We start from the raw sequence: 17,912 nt of genomic DNA, 5'->3' as shown, positions 1-17,912 counted from the left end.
ACACACTTGCGAATTTATGAACTGTACAATCTAAAACACCTACATACGAACTGTCATGTACAATAACTGATCAGTTCAGAGCTGGCTGAGACTTATGAGTTTTGGTGATTAAGTGGTCACTGTTGATGAGAGTATTATGAATGAATGTCAAGCATAATTATTTCTCATGCAACCTTGATATTCATTTAAAAAGTGACACTGTGAGGTTATACAGGACACACACAACACACTCCTAGTAACACATCCACTAACACAGAAAGACACCTACCAACACACACAACTTAAAACACATACACACAACCACATATGGGCAGGGTCATTTTGAGTTAGGTAGCTCATTTCCCAAAGTGCGTGTTGGGTGTGCTTTGTGGTGGAAGTCATTTACAGATTGAATAGCTTGATGTAATCTGGAGATGGTGAAGACAGCAGAGACCCCGAGCTGACACAGAGCAATAGGGCTAAGGCCAGTACAGAATGTGTGTGTATATGTGTGTGCGTATGGAACGCCAGGACTGCCATAATGAATTAATTAAATACACCATTAAATAATTAATTAAATGTGGCAATAATTAATTAAAATTGGAATTAATTAATTAAATAAATAGTTATGACACATGTAATTAATTAATTATTGACACATTTAATTAATTATTTATGTATTTCACATTTTAATTAATTATTGACACATTTAATTAATTAATTATTGACACATTTAATTAATTATTTATGTATTTCACATTTTAATTAATTATTGACACATTTAATTAATTAATTATTGACACATTTAATTAATTATTTATGTATTTCACATTTTAATTAATTATTGACACATTTCATTAATTATTGACACATTTAATTAATTATTTAATGATATATTTATTTATTTCATTTTGGCAGTCCTGACGCCTGGCTCTCATCATGAAATAATTTTATCTGTCAGCCTCACCCATCAAACGGGGTTAACGCTGATCGAGTCAAAACCATTGCTTTGGCCTGGTGGCCATTGTTTCTAGCACACAACAACCGGCATGTGGAAGCTAACAGAACTGAGCTTTGAAAAACCCTGTTTGTGTGTTACCAAATACCGTTTTAATATTTTTTTAGCCGAGAATGTAGTGGTTTAATCTTCATGTGTCTGGTCGGTTTGTCAAGATACAGCCTCTTTGCAAAAGTGTTTCGATGATTTCGGAGATGTCTGCCCAGTCTCACGGCAAAGCGTGGGATAGACCCGCTCGCCTCGCAAGCAATCCCACCGACAAAGCGCAGGCCCCGGTACACAGCTGTAGTAACCCCCGCTGACTTCTTTTACTGAGGTTATATTTATCGATGTTTTATTTCCTGATGTTCTTATGTGTCCTACGTGTTTCAGTCGCCAATTCTGAATTATAACTAACATTAAAAACATGTTTAAGGAGGAGAGAGAGCAAATAAATCTGTTTAACATCTGATCTTTGGGTTTTTGTTCAGTAATCAGCGTGACCTGTGTATAAACACATAAAAGAGATAACGTTGGTGTTTCCGTCATGTAGTAACTGCTGGCTTTAACTGTACAAAGGTTGTTCGACACTATGAAACACATACAGACTTCATGATGTTCGGCTAATATTTTTATTGTGAATATTAATCATGCTGACCTCGCTCTGTACACCACGCAGCGAGGTCAGCATATCCACGATATCCTCAGCTCCATGAGTTAACACAAAGTTTCCCAGCTGACTATCTAACTGCCAACTATTCCAGAGACGTGAAAATATACAGCATAAAGAAAAGTGTAAGAGACTCAGCAGCAGATTAGAATAACAGTTATACATTTAATAAATCACCAAATGAATCCAAGAAACGAGCAAACCTGTTCCGACAATTTGAATTTGTATTCCCTCAGCTGCAGACTCGCTGCTGTTTAAATGTTTGAAAAGGAAGATTAGATATAAAAAAACGTCAAACATAGACTCAGTCTGCCTTCACATTTGATATGAGGCCAGCACGTATAGTGGCCTCAGCAGGCTATTACTGAAATACACGTGCTATATCATAAACTATGATATAAACAGGGAGGTCCTATTAACATGTTTAGTTTTAAAGGACACCTTCCTGCCTTTAGTCTCATTCATGAGCAGCATTAGTTTTCTTCTAACATCCAGAAGTCTGCACAATGTGTTTCATAGTTTGTAACAAGCCTTTGACAGGTAAACATAACATGACCGAAAAAGAAAAAAAAAAGAAAAAAAAAGAGAGAGAGTGTTGACATAAGAAGAGAAAATTCTCTCAATTATGGAGACAGACAAATGGTTCATTTATGTTTGATGTGTGTTTATTCCTCCCTAAATATCGTCGGTGAAGTTCGCCATGCATGTCAGATTTTCCTGCGCATTTTTATACCTCTGCCAACAGAGAGAGAGAAAAAATCACATTCTAACAGACAGCTGGTGCTTAGAATACAGTTGAATAACTATTAAAAAACAGATGATATTTAGATGATAGTTCAGTCTAACACATGTGCCAGTGAACCATTAAACGTCTGTGAAACTATGCAGTTATGAAACGTAACTTTAACCTCAGCCAAACCGATTTGCTCAGTTGTAAATAAAACAGCGAAGTAAACGTGACCCGACAGACAGAACCTGAGTGAATGAAGTCCAGCGTTTAACCACTGAGAGCTAAAACTCAGCTGAGGTTTGAAAGCTGTGTGCCGGTGATTGGACATCAGCCGCTGATAAAGCTGTTCGCCTATAAAGTGCTCTGTAAGGAAACGAGCTCCAGCAGCTCTGCGCTCGGGGAAAACACTATATTTACTTATCTTGTGCAGAAAAATGCGCTGACATTGCGTTATATCGAGCACCGGCTGCCCAGTTAAACTGTGACTATCACCAGGTAACTAGGCGTGTTTCTTGAATTAGCAGCAGGTGTTAAACAGCTGACAGATGAGGAGGAGGATGCATGCAGGTAAACTGAGGGTCTGTTGAGCTGATCGCTGGTTTCGTGAGAAAAATGTCAGCTCGTTCTTTATGTTACAGAAGCACAGAGACACAAGACCAGGCGGAAAGAGACGATCGTTCGGTGAAAATGAGAATCTGCGAATGCAACATGTGGAACACGGAGAGTGGAATATGTAAACAAACCGGTTAACGTAACCCCCTCGGTGCACTCTGCATGCTAACTGTTAGCAGAGCTAGTGAAATCTCTGAAAACATCTGAGCACTTTTGCAAACATGTGTCAACATATGTTGACAACCTGACCAGACATACGTCGCGACATTCGCGGCTAAAACACTGTTAAAAGTGTAGCTGGTGACAGAAAAACGGGGTATTTTAAAACTACACCATTCCATTGCTGCTTGTGATTTGATCTGCATTCTGGGATAACTGGCTGCCCCAAGTCTACACAAGCAATCGATTTTCTAGGATCGACCTGTTTTGACTTACTTTGCACGGCAACCAATCAAATGTTAGAGAAGCTGCATGGGCAGCGTTAACCCCGCCCCCTGAGTTTGATGGGTGAGGCTGACAGATAAAATTATTTCATGACGAGAGCCAGGCGTCAGGACTGCCAAAATGAAATAAATAAATATATCATTAAATAATTAATTAAATGTGTCAATAATTAATTAAAATGTGAAATACATAAATAATTAATTAAATGTGTCAATAATTAATTAATTACATGTGTCAATAATTAATTAAAATGTGAAATACATAAATAATTAATTAAATGTGTCAATAATTAATTAATTACATGTGTCATAACTATTTATTTAATTAATTAATTCCAATTTTAATTAATTATTGCCACATTTAATTAATTATTTAATGGTGTATTTAATTAATTCATTATGGCAGTCCTGGCGTTCCATATGTGCGTGCCTTTGTATATGTATTTTTGTATATTTAAATGGGAGAGAGACCTATGATACAGTTGGAAGTGAGAGAGAATAATGTCTAACATTATAGTGTATCTTTTTTCAGTCCTTCTTTTGTAGATTTTGTAGATCGTGACCACAGAATCACAACTTAAAACAAACACTTTCAAAAAAAAGAAAATCAAATTTAATAAAACATAACCAGGATACTGATTAAGAGAAACCTTATGTGTTATGGTTTACAGTAGCCTCTTCTCCATGTAGCAGATTGAAATGTAGAAAGCAATTGACAAAAAATGAATGAAAAAAGAATCAAGATGCTCAGAATCCTCCTTTTAGTTTTCAAGGTCAATTGGTAACCAGGAAGCCCCATGTCTGTCTGTCCAATTAGCAACAACCAGGAAGGAACGCTTTCCTTCTTGCACCTGTGACCCCTAAAGCTGTGCTGCTGCATAGATGACAGGGGTGGTTCTGAAATGATGACAGGCATTAGCATTTTTCTCCAGTTAGCATTAGTGTAGGTCTGTGAGTGCATGGGTGTGTGCGTCTGTCTGTATTGGCATGCATGCCATATTGTTTCAGTGGCTTTCATGGATAGGCCTTGATGTGAGATTAGCCAGTGGTGGAATTTAACTCTAGTCCCTCCTTCAAAATGGCCGACAGGAAGGAAGCATCCTCAGACAGGGGCAGAGCCCCTCCCATTTCTGAAGGGGACCTTGAGTTGAATGTTTTTCTTTCTCATTAAATCCGAAAAGGGAAAGACGGAAGAACCGGCGTGACATTGCTTTGTCTTTTCCACGCTGTCAAACATAGGGTAACTGAAGAGCTTCTCAATGACGCTGACTATTTCTTTGAAACATAAACACTATAAATTCTAAAAGCACATTCTATGATTCTGACACCTTCTATCAGCTGAATGTATTAAGAGATATTGTAATTCAGGATCAGTAACACCATGCCTGATTTGGATAATAACTGTGTGCTGCGGGCCATATTTCAGAGCTCCTGTCCTCTCATAACAGAGCCACAAGATTTTGGTGAAACTCTGAGGAGCCAGTTTAAAAAAACGTTGCCCTTACCTGAAGTGTTGCTGGTCCCAAGACCTTAATCCTTGGTGGACTGAGGCCAGCGGGTCGAGAAGGTCTGGTGGTAATACTGACCCAGGGCCCTGTAACAACAAACATTTTTTGTGCAATTTAAAAGCTGCAGCACTAGTCCCTTCTTGGGCAGACTGAATTTACTTTTACTCAAGCTTGTTATCAAAACCTTACCTGTGGTGTTGCCCGCTTGATTATGGAGCACAAGTCGATACTGGTAAGTAGTCCAGGGACTGAGAGCTGATGAAGAGTCCAGGAAAGAAAGAGGCGAAGGATCAGGCAGAAGATGACCCACTGTGGAGACTTGTTTGGTCCCAGCAACTCTGCGCTCAATCACCCACCTAGAGCCAGAACAAGATACATTTGAAAAATAATGCATATTGTATTTTTGCAAAGAGTTTATAAGTGTTTCAGAGTTTATGTCATTTTGTCTTACCGTTCTAATGGTCCATTACTCTGCTCTGCTGTACCCCACGACAAGAGGACAGATGTGGGTGTATCTGAGTAAAGATGAGGTGCAGGAACCCCTTCAGGCGGAGCTGGGAGGGTGCGAATATGCTGAGACCTCTCAGACACTGAACAACCTGCATTAGTGCACGCTTCCACCTTGACATTGGAAAGCAAATTTTAAAACATCATAACGTGTTATGACTACAAGGTTATCAGTGTAAGACCAAGAATTTTAATCTGTAAATCTGGCACTTTTAACTGCTAAGCTAGCATATTTATTACATGCAAAACACCATAAAGCAGTTTATTAACTAAAATGTAGTACCTGGAAGCTGTAGGCTTGGTAGGGAAGTAGACTGAGGAAGGTGTAATTGGTGGTATTCCCTAGAACAGTGACTGAAAGAGGTGTTGATCTTGAAGCTGCACTAGAAGGGGCACTATGGAATGGACCATCTTCTATAAAATGTTCAGTATTAAAGTTTACTGCACTATACTGTGGTGTTGACACCGAGAGGATGGCAGATACACTGGTGATATCAGGTTCAGTGGGGTGGAATGAGAAGGTACTGGTGCCTTCGCTCACATCAACAACATGAGTGGATTCATTCTGGTTATCTGCAATGCCAGGTTTCAAGATGGCGATGTGGCTCGAGTCTTGGTGGGTGGTTAGACTGGATGATGGTCTGGGGTTATGACCTGAGTTTAGATATGCACCCTTTGTACTGGGAAGCAGACTTGGGTTAGGAGTCCACCTGATGCTGGAGAATGAACTGGGTTTATAGTGTAAAGAAGTGACAGAGGTGGGGTAAAGATAAAGGGTATAATTTGTGATAATTCCATTTGGTTGTGTGGGAGGAACCCAGGTAATTGATACACTACGAGGTTGAAGCCCTGATACAGTTGGGGTGTCTACTGGTCCTGGACCTGCAGAAAGAGGAAAAATAATGATAATAAGAGATGGAGTGGAAAAGAAAAGACAAGAAACCTTTTAAAAGACTGTAAAAAAGCAAGGAGGGGGGATTTCAAAAGAATTATTTGACTAGTAACATCAAGAATGACATCAGAAGGACAAAGAGTGATTTTGCCATCCCTATCCAAGGGATTAACATGAAAATTCTCTTTCTCTCTCAATTTCCTCCCAAGAGCAAACTAAGGTTGTATTTATAGATTTTGTGGTACTTATGATTGAATAAATTTGATTCTGCATCTTTCAGTAGTGAGATATTTAGGCTAGACTGGACTGCAAGGAACATTCTAGCTTAACAATGAGCAATAAATGTTGTAAAAAGATAAATTTGATTAATTATACTGACCATCATGGATGAAGCAATAGAATCTTAGAACGGCAAGGGGTAAAGACTTGAGCAACTTTTACACAGACTGCTTTGTAATGATCAGAACTGGGTTCTAGCATTTCTGAAATGACAAAACTTGCAGGGGAATCCCCTATCCATCCATCCATCCATCCATCCATCTAATTAAGAAAATCTTGCAGTATTCACCAAACATAAGGTCAGGAGAACCAAACTGAGTGATAGAGACAGGACAGGACAGGAAATTTATGTCCACTGTCATTCTCATTAAGTGTGAGTGCCACCAAGACCCCAAATCATCATATTCAAAATATCCAGGTAGCTGTTCACATCAGTAGACTAATGGCAAACACGGATCACATCACATGAACCTATACAAGACGTACAGAAGATATTCAGAGTGACACTTCACTTTATGGTAGCTCATTTGAAGGAAATGCCCCCTCCCCCCTCCTTACTGGGCATTTATATCCCACTGTACTGCCCTATAATGGACACACACCTTTGTGTGTCCATTATAGGGCAGTATGTATATGGACATGCACCTTTGCATGTCCATATACATAGACATGTCCTCCTTAACGCACACACTCACATGCCCACACCCACTGCGATGCAGTATAGCAGTAATGGTGCTGTGTGAAGGGCAAGCAGATCAAGGTGACTGAGCGGACTGAGGGAGCGTGCTGCGTCGCTAAGTGCTACCGCTAACCGCTAACGGCTTTCCCAGATGGCGGTGTGTATGTTTGTGTGTAAGGGAGAGACAGAGAGGGAGAGTGAATGAAGATGAGAGGCTAAGAGTATGCAGGCATGACTGTATGAGAGATAAAGTGTGCAAGCATGTATATGTGTATGTCAGCATGCATGTAGTCATGTAGATAACAGCTGTATAAGTACAGTATGTGCACACTAACTGAGAGGCCTTGCTTCCCACAGAGTTAAATGCAAGCTAACATCTAGTAACTGGACTGGGATGTCCTATTTCTTACTAAAGTTCAAAAGATTTTGAATGTCTTTTAGGCAAATCTTAAAGTTGACCAATTATGATTTTAGTGTGCTTATTATTCAGGTGAACGTATGCACAAATACTATCTGTGAGGCAAAAGCTCACACACCAGACTGCTCTAAAGTCTTGCTCTTGGACTGTTTTTTTCTACTCTTGGCTCTGTATGATGCCAGTGAAAGGGGATATCCTTAACACGGCCATATCCGACATATAGCTGTAGCTGTTAGCCAGCAGCCCCACCCACCTGCCGTTCAAACCTCCTGTGAGAAGGAGCCTATTGAAAGTAACAGACTCCTGGAACTAAAACATCTTGTTTCAGACAGTGGATAAACTGAAGGTCTGCACCATGGCCCAGCGCAAGATAAATAAGGATGATTTTGAACTTTTAATCACTCAAAGCTACTCCACGAATAAAAATATGGGAAGTAAGATTAGAGATACCCTCTACCACGTTTCATACCTTGCTTGCATTTGACTTCATTTTTGTTTCTCATGTATTAAATAGTCTGACAGTAATCTCTTTTGTACATGAACAAATCAAGTACTATTTAGCATTACATTTTGACGTGGTTGCTACTATTACAAGGTGTAGGAAGCAGGTGAAGCGTTTTCAGGAGTTCAACAATTTCTTAAAATGTTTTTGATAGTGAATTTGGACCTTGTGAGTTTCACAACTTCGCAATATCATTACACACGAAATTTTATAATGCATATTACGGATTTACTTGTTAGTTATTAACAACTATAGTGCTATCTCACCTGCTCATTGCTTAGGTTTGTTTCCGCTCACACTACCTCATGTTTTGGAATGAGAATAAATGACTTAAAATCTTGAACACACACAAACAAGTTAGACAAAGGCCCATCACAAGTAAAAACATAGCTGCACTGAGATGGCAAATCTCTCCCTCTCTCACACACACACACACACACACACACACACACACACACACACACACACACACACACACACACACACACACACACACACACACACACACACACACTCTATCGCCCACACAAATAAACAACAGCATAAAAACAGTGATGTAAAGCTTGGGTGATTTTTACAGATCACAAATGCTCCCTCCCTCAGTCTGTGTCCCGTTTCCTTCTTCTCTCTTCCTTTCACTGACCGTTCTCCCTCCCTCTCCCTCTTCTCTACCACCGCTCCCATTTTCTCTTCATTCTCGACCCCCCACTCATGCCTTGTGTCTAGGTCTCTCTCTTTTTCTCTTGCTTCTTCTCTCTCTCTGGTCCCCCTGCTAAATAAACAATGCAGGGAGTTGACCTTTTGGGTTAACAGGTTTTTATGCTAGCTCTACTCAGCACTCACACTGATTCAATTACCACCAAAGGTCCAGTGAACCCCACGAATAACCAAGAGCCCGTCTCTCTGTCTGCCTACGCGTATGCATGTGTGCCTTGCTGCATGCTTGCATTGTCTTTGCGGAGGGTTGGGATGTAAACCTACCTGTTTGTTGAATGTCTAATTAGACAATCTGTATCTTTCTGTCTTTTTAAATATAATGTTGCCCTCTTTTTTTATCCTTAAGATGTCTGTTTAAAAAACTGACACTTAAAAACATGGACTGAATATGCACCTAAAGGTAAACAAATAGAAATTCCTAAACTGCAAATAATCTCGCCACAAAACACAATCCAGTCACCTTGATTCAATCCCTATCAACTAACCAAAATAACCCCTGTTGTTACCCCCATTCCTCCCTCAATCCCTCTCTCCTCCCCTCCTCCATACCACCCTTTTCCCTCTAAGTGTTGAGTGTTATTTAGGCTTTACTGGCGCGTGTAAAATTCTGCAATTTGAAGGGCTGTTAAGTTTTTCAATTGAAATTTTCATTTAAGATGCATGTGATGCTTTTTTCCATTTTATTTTTTCTTTTTTACTGACGCTTTACAGCTCTCTGGACAGAAAGGGAACGAGCGTTGAGGGAATGCATACTTGCCTCTCTGGTTCCCTGACTCCTTATCCTTCATTCTCTCTCCCTCTCACCCTTCTGTCTTTCCATCTCTCATCCTACCCTTCCTCTAATCTCTTCATTCCCTATGCCCCCCACCCCTCCCCCCTCTCATACCTTTCTCCACACCTCCCACTATCACTCCTCCTCTCTCCAGTAAAACACAGTAGCAGAAGGCTAAAACAGGAGTGCAGGGCCGCCAAGCCTTAAATCACATTTATAAGGATTTGGTTAGCATAGTAATAACACAATCAACTGACAAGGGCTTGGAGAAAGGGAGGGAGGAGGGTGTGTGTATGCATGTCTACTTGTGGGTGTGTAGGTGATCTGCTGCTTCTTGTGTATGTATGTGTGTTTCTGTGCAGCTAACGGTCAGTCCATGTATATTTAAGTGTGTACATTTGTGTGTATCCATGTGAAGAGATGAGGAAGGGTATTATTTTTAGTCTTGCGCAGGGTCCCATGCATGCTTGTGTTTGTGTGTGTGTGTTTGGGGGCATGTGTGTATGTGGGTGACTGGGCTTTTGAAGGTGAATCGAGGCTCCTAGGAGTCATAATGAGGACAAACGCTGAGCTTTACTGTTATCAAGATGCTTACGACATGGTGTCAAAACGTGACAAGAAATAAAGTATGCTGCATTTGATATCTTTACTTTTTCCACAGATTATTTAATGTCATTTCTGCCTTAGAATTCAATGAAGAGGCTATGAGAAGTAGGATAATACATGACCAAGGTCACAAGCTTGATTTGTACTCATAACATCACTAGTATATGAGATGCACATTAGCCTTTAAGTTACTAAAAGCATCATGATACTTTTAACTTATCAGTCATTTGTGATTTTCCACATTTTTCAGATCCTGGGAGTGATTAATTTATTTCAGGTAACCTTCTAGTATATCCTCATAATTCATACAGAGAGTAGGCAAACTGAAAAGCAACATTTGGCTTTTCAAACTGTAAAGTGAAACTATGTTGGCAAGTTATTCAAATCGGTGAGAAATCATTCAGTATAGAAATTCTGTTACATAAGCATTCCTACTGTTTGTGACACCATATGTAAAAGAAAGCCAATCAAAAAGCATATCTAAATACAAGTTCAGGTGGTGAACATGTATTTATTCATTGGTTATCTTTTGATATGTAAAATTTAAAGCAGGATTGTGCTAACATTGTTTCAGAATTTCTTGGAAATGCAAACTGACCAAAATACAGGAGAATTAAGGTAGGATAATATTTTATTAATGTAGCCGCTGAATAATTAAGTAACATGATTTTTTGCTTTCTGTCATTTACCCTAACCTTACTCCTGTTGTGGTTCCTGCTTTACACTTCTTATTTCACTTTTTGATCACACTTACCTTTGTAAAAAAAAAAAAAAAATGTTTTTTTAAAAACCTCTATTGTTGTTTAATGTTTTTGTTCACACATGTGCACTTTTCATTTCTAAGACTACTTGGTCAAGATCGTTTTATTCAAATGGCTCTTTAGTCATACTCTCACAATAACGCTCTATAACACACTCACACACAGACACCCACACACACATACACACACTCTTAGATCACTTAGCTGGTGTGAACATGGGAGTAGACAGAGGAAAGGGAGCTGTCCAACACAGCTAGAGTTTATGTTCACAGGAGCCGTCTGTCTGTTCTGCAGCAGCAGGAATTCATAGGGACCAAATTACATTAAAAAGATAGATATAAAACTTTAATGGAATGATAAAAAGGAAAGGAGGAAGCACGAGTCTCTCTCTCTTTCTCTGTTCTATCATTAGCCTTCTCCTTTCTTCACTCTTCCCCTCAGTTACTCATTTTACCTTCTTCTCTTTCTATTTTTCCTCTCTTTACTTTTTCACCCCTTTTTTATGCTATTTTTTCCTTGATCACCCTCAAAAAGTGAAACAATTCTGTAAAAAATGTAAAAAAAAGAGAAAGAAGGAGAAAGGAAAAGGAATTACAACAGAAGAAGAAAAAGACAGAAAAAACCCCAGAAATTAAGACGTAAGAGAAAGAAGTAACAGTATATAAATGTGGATAAAGTGAGATCATATCCATAGTGTTAAAAATGGTTCGTGTCGACACACGCTATATTATATACAGTGTTCTGCCAAAGTGAAAAACTTACAAGGTTACAGCTCACACTTGCACATAGAGATCAGGTTAGAATGATCTCCTTCAAAAGGATAAACCCAAAGGACCACTCTATAAAGAATGACTGAGTGTGTTAAGATGAAATGTACAGTATATGTCACTTGAGCGACTGTGTGAATGTGTGTGTGACTTTCAGTGAATGTATATATGTCTGTCGCTGTGTTCAGATTTGAGATTTATGTCAGAATGAACGCTGCGTGTATGAATTCCACAAATGCAGGACAACAAATATAAAATTCAAACTATTAGCCTTACTATACGTTACATCACCAAATGAAATGCAAAAGGTTGTCATTTATTCTTGTATGAGAGAGAGACGAGATTAAGCAGAGAATGTAGCCCCTCTTTTCTTTCCCTGCTAGGATGATAAGAAGATGGTTTACGGTGACAAATTACACATCAGTGTAAGGGAAATCCAATCTGCCTGAATGTGGCTTGCTCCCATCATAGGTTTAAATCCCTTTTTTATTAAGAACTTTTACACCTATTCTGTATTCATTATTATGGTAAAACAATTTTAATGAATATTTTAAAAATGTACATTTTTACATTTAAAGGATGCAGAATTGAAAATTCATGTCAAATGTGACATTTATTTATTAATAATTACTTGAATCCAATATGACACCAAAAGTCGTGAACAGGAATAAATGCTTATAAATGGCTGGTATCATTAGTGCAAAGAGATTGCTCCATTACATACATGCTTATTGTCAAAATAAATACACAAATCTGTCTGATCTTTGTGGCAACTGGGTGCAGTTTAGGTAGCATCCCAAAGCCTTGTGTTGCATCTCTGCATGAAGTGTCGTAACTGAGCATCAGGAGGTCTGTTATCGATGAGAAGGCCAAGGACTTATGCATGTGCATGACACATACGTTCTCAGCGTGAGACAGAGAGACACTAAGAATGTTTTCATTCTTGCATTAATAGTCAAGACACAAACAGAAACACGAGTGCAACAAAAACAAGTGTAACAAAAGCCCTGTGTGTGTGTGAGTGCATGTGAGTGTGTGTTTGCTAGAGGGAATTCAATCCTGCATAGCAATGAGAAAAGCGCAGGGCCATAATTTAATGCATCCTAAATGGCTGCAGTTGTGTGTGTATGAATAGGTGTGTGCGTGCATGGTATGTCATGGTATATGTGTAACTGCACTTGTCTTCGTGTCACTGCGTATGTATACGTACACTACACATACATGTTTTGTACACATTTGTGTTTGTGTGCGTATCAATGTATGCAAATCTCACCTGCTTAATGATAATGTATGTGATAATAGCGTGGTACTAATTAATTTATAACTTTGCACTGAGGAGGCTGTTCCAGTGGCTAATATGATTCTATTACAGCAATTAGCCCACAATGACACTGGCTAGGTCACTCACACACAGACACACACCTTACAGTATGTGAAACTCCCCATGTCTGTGTGTTTCACCCAGCGCTGTTTGAGCCCGTGTTTTCACCACCTTCTGCAGCTTTAGTTGTTCTCTCTCCCTCTCATTTCACACCTCCACTGAAAAAACATTTATACTTTTATAAAATAAACCTTGGAGGGAGTCGCAAAAAAGAGAACTAAGCCGAAGCCACATGTTTATTGTCTAATGAGTCTATTGCTTAGATGATCATCTAATGATCTGTCAGACTCCTTGAGTTTAACTTTAACACAGCAAAACAGGTGGACCGCAGAAGCCTATCACTGCCAACCACTTCGCAGTCAGTCGCACAACTTGGAAGGACTTGACACAAGATACACCTTGAAATACAACAAAACAATACCAGAAACCAGTACCAATAGGTAACCTACAAAAAAGCAGTACAGCAGTTTCACTGACCCGTAACATGTTTATTTAAAGAAATTATTACTGTTTTCATGGTTATTTATTGGAAACATTTATTTATTTTTTTAAATTATATTTGCATAGTTTATGCGCATTGAAGCTGTCTGTACAAATCTATGTAAAATGTTTTGGGCACTAGTGTGTGTGAGTATGTCCACTTACTGTCCTCTGCAGTGCGAAGGGTTGTCCAGAGGCTTGCCGTCTTCCCGTGTGTATGCGAGACCACCACTCTAAACAGGTAAGGCGTGTATGGTGATAAGCCCTCTAAGTAATAGGAAAAGGCGTCTGTTGCATTTTCCAAAAGCCTAGAAGTGGATGGACACAAGCACAAATTCATTCATGGACATGTATTTGGGTCTGTGATGTGCTCTGTTACCTGGTGGTCACAGAGTGACAGCAGATTTAAATATGCTGATCTTGCACTTTGCATGCTCTTGTGTTTTAGTGGACACAAATCTGATGTTACAAAACTTCATTTTCAGATTTTCTGATGAAGAAACCAATCTGGAAAATTTCCTGAATTACTAGCAAAGCTTTACTGTTGCAGGAGTTACCATTTTTTTTTAAATAAAAACATATGCAACACCATACTTTCTACCTTAGACCAAATGTTACTCTTTAATGCTTCATCAGAGAGATTCAGCACCGGACAGCTTCTTACGTTCCTTAGGTTAATCATGTCAACATTGTACGTAGTTATTAAATCCCTTTTAGCGTACACTTAAGGCCAGAGAGATGTGCATGTGAGAAGTGAAAAAAAAAAGGATCTGAATAGTCACAAAGTATGTAATTCATACTTCAGTGGGAAAAGTTACCGGTGTCAAAGCAAAAGGTTTCTGAAAAAAACAATTTCATTATACTTAAAAAAAATGGTTTGTTTCTTAAATAGATTCCAAAGTGTAAATTCAAATATATTTTAAGTAAAACATTATAATAATGCCCAAATTTCATAGGGTTCCTAAACACTGGCTGCCTATGCATTATGTACAGTTTTTTCCATAGCCTTTTATCTTATTCCCATGCCTTACCTGGCCCATCATATAATCATACAAAGGAATCTAGGACAAAGTAAAAGAATATTGTCATAAATGAGCGACCGTTGACCATTTAGCTTCAGATGGATAGAAGGGATGAATGAATGAATAAATCAGAGAACAATGAGATTTCCATAGCAGAGGAGGAGGAGGGCATGGCTGTCTGATATATAATACATGTAGCTAGTCATTTATTTATTACCACAGAATGAGAGCCTCCTCTTCTTGGATTAAATTGCAATTTGTTGTCAGGAAGCATGTAATGAATACATATCAGATGCACACCCTCTCTCCCTCTTTTTATTCTATCACACTTTCTTTGCCCGTGTCTCCCTCTCTCTTCCATGTCTTTGGTTTTTTTTGTCTTTCTGACTCTACATCCTGTCATTCCCTCTCTGGATTTCTGATGTTATGTCCTACTGAAGTGACATATTCACAGTTGTGCTGTATAATGTGCTCCTTTATATGTGCATGTGTAGGCTATGTGCACATGCACATTTTCTGATATTTAGAGTATGTAATATGTGTACTTTGTTGTGTGTGTGTCCAGTTACTTTATTGCTACTCTTCTCAGAAAACTTTTATGCATTGTGGAAAACGGTTTGCAAACTTGTCCATCTGCTTTGACTCTGCATTTTATGGTGTCTCTCACCTTATGATAGGCCTCTGTGGGGATGTCCTCATTTGCAGACTGTAGTAGAGTGGGCCTGGTGCATTAGAGTTGACAGGGGCGGACCAGGACACGTTCAGACTGGCATTAGTTGCATGGGCTAGAGTTGGAGGTGACAATCCATCAGGGGCTAAGAAGGAAGAAAGTATGTTGAGAAGAAGACAAGAAGAAGGAGCAGGGGAGTACAAAAATATGGAGGAAGTCAGTCGGTGAAATGAAAAGATTAGACATTTAGAGAGTAAGAAAAAAAAACAAAAAAAACATAAAAAGGTATGTCCATTTCATCTAACTGATCAACTTCACTGTAACGCAATGACACCTCTCACAGTGTGGAGTATAAAAAGCACAACCAGATATACTCATCACTCTCACATTCATACAAATACACACACTGCATTAAATCCACAAAGTCCACGTCTTCTTAGCTCAGTGTGACAGTAAAGTCTTAGTGTTGGAAAATCAGTAAACAAGCCAGAATCAATATGATAGCTGAACAGAAACACAGAACATTTGTGCAAAGACAGAATAAAATGAGATAAGCTGCAAACAACAAGTACATGATGGAAATCAGAGTGACTGCACTGTTGACTATGTGAAATAAGAGCAGGCCCTCCGATGTATAAAGTGACCCTTCAATCAAAAATTGTGCGATGTCCACTTCAACAAGACTGATTGCTGAAGACATCTTATTCTAAAGATGGCTGTTACAACTGCACACAGGCATACACGATGTGTGAGAAAAGCCTAAAATAACACTTTCAATGTGGATTCAGAATAATTTAGTGGTGGTCCATCAACATAACTCAACCCTCTAGTATACATTCATTATATTAATGCATACACAAAGCACATCGATTTTAAAAACATGACACAAAAGCCCTTTTTAAAAACAAAAAACAAAACGACTAAAGAATCACCATGTATGTGTGTCAGATGTGACTTGTCCATTTTTTAAAGGCTTATTTGTGGCTATGTTTGCAATTGTGTCACTATCCTTATCCAGTTCTCGCTCACAAGATTTACTAAGTCCTTAGAGGAAAGGAAGCTTGGAAAACAGAAAACTAAGAAACAGAAAACAAAATATGAGTGTAACACAACAGATATCAGAGGATTACCTTAATTGGCTATTTAATACCAACTTTGGCCTTTATTTCTAATCAGTTTTTATCAACCTTATATATTCTGTACCACCAGTCTTAGTCGACCTCTCCTACAACTGTGCAAACAATCACCTGCACTTGACTTAATGACTGCTTCTCGTAGGCTGTCTGCTCTCCATTTCAAACCAGACCAAATTGGCTGCTCTTATTTTACCCGTGTTCATGAAAAAACACCTGAAAAAACACGTCTTCATTTTAGATCAACAGTAGTTGGGTAAAAGCCTGCTGAGTTTCAAGAGGCAGCATTATAAGCAAATTAGGATAGGTCAAGTGAACATCCTGTCACTCGAAAGGCACCACAATGCTATCAGAATGGAGTGAGCAGTCGATTAGTAGGAAAATACACGGAAAGCGCGGAAATGGAGATCCTGCTCTTTTACAGTCAAACAAGCATTTAACAAATTACTGAATTGATACGATACACCTGAACTTAGATTTAGATTAAAATGACCCTCTGATTTGCATTCAGAGATTCAGTGGATTTTTTAATGACCCAGTTCATTCCTTGAGTGTGTGTATTTAGCTAATTCATCAAAAGATGATTCCTGCTTCTCTGACATACACACACACACACATATACGTACAGATATGCACACGCAAAACACACTGTTGGTGAGCCTGTGTCTCTCTCATGCTGTGTTAGTAGGTACAATATCAGAGGTGTCACTAATCGTTTTAAACTATGCACTTTTATGTTCACTTCTCTCTCTCTGCTCTCCTCCTCCTCAGCTCCTCTGTCTCTTGCTCCGCTATCTTCTCTCTGTTCTTTCATAGAACAAGGACGCATCAAGACAGTTTGCCTTATAGAAGTCTAAAGAGATGCCAGAGGCATAGAGGTAGAAAGAGAGGAAACGTCTGGTATTTAAAATTTATACTTTCTTATGCCTTTGTTTTGAACTTGAACAGGAGAACTTTCCTAAGTCTGTCTTTTGTTGTTGACTCACTAAGACATGGGTGTGGTATGTGCAAGGGTGTACATATTCAACCCTTTTGATAACATTAGCTAAAGTGGTAAAATGTGTGTCTATAGGTGTGTGTGTGTGTGTGTGTGTGTGTGTGTGTGTGTGTGTGTGTGTGTGTGTGTGTGTGTGTGTGTGTGTGTGTTTGTATGTGTGTGTGCATGTTACAATTATCTCCAGACTGCTCTGATCAGCTTTGACATTTATCAGTATGCACAATCAGTCTCTATTCTACACGATTACAATACACACACACACACACACACACACACACACACACACACACACAGGCTGTGTAAATCAGAAATATGTTTTCACATCATTAAGTCAAGTCAATGATGTGTATGTCGACTCCAGTGAATAATTGTTTTTTTTTCCTTTGCAGA

The 17,912-nt window shown here is 38.9% G+C and overlaps 1 protein-coding gene across 1 annotated transcript in view; it reads right to left on the bottom strand.

The window, feature by feature from the left end:
• The window catches only part of ush2a (Usher syndrome 2A (autosomal recessive, mild)), a 228,389-nt gene that overhangs the window by 85,964 nt on the left and 124,513 nt on the right, over window positions 1–17,912 (bottom strand). The window contains exons 47-52 of the mRNA XM_085395310.1: window positions 15,390–15,537; window positions 13,866–14,008; window positions 5,730–6,328; window positions 5,391–5,560; window positions 5,129–5,295; window positions 4,937–5,025 (exon numbers count right to left, since the gene is read on the bottom strand). Coding sequence (XP_085251436.1) covers window positions 4,937–5,025; window positions 5,129–5,295; window positions 5,391–5,560; window positions 5,730–6,328; window positions 13,866–14,008; window positions 15,390–15,537 — 1,316 coding nt within the window. The remainder of the gene's footprint in view (window positions 1–4,936; window positions 5,026–5,128; window positions 5,296–5,390; window positions 5,561–5,729; window positions 6,329–13,865; window positions 14,009–15,389; window positions 15,538–17,912) is intronic.

The sequence above is a fragment of the Rhamphochromis longiceps genome, linkage group LG1, assembly GCF_057381845.1.
Source record: "Rhamphochromis longiceps isolate RC_006_pf linkage group LG1, R_longiceps_female_GT1.1, whole genome shotgun sequence".
NCBI classification, from domain to species: Eukaryota; Metazoa; Chordata; class Actinopteri; order Cichliformes; family Cichlidae; genus Rhamphochromis; species Rhamphochromis longiceps.
Note: the sequence above shows the minus strand (reverse complement) of the source record. Positions and strands in the feature narration are given on the sequence as shown.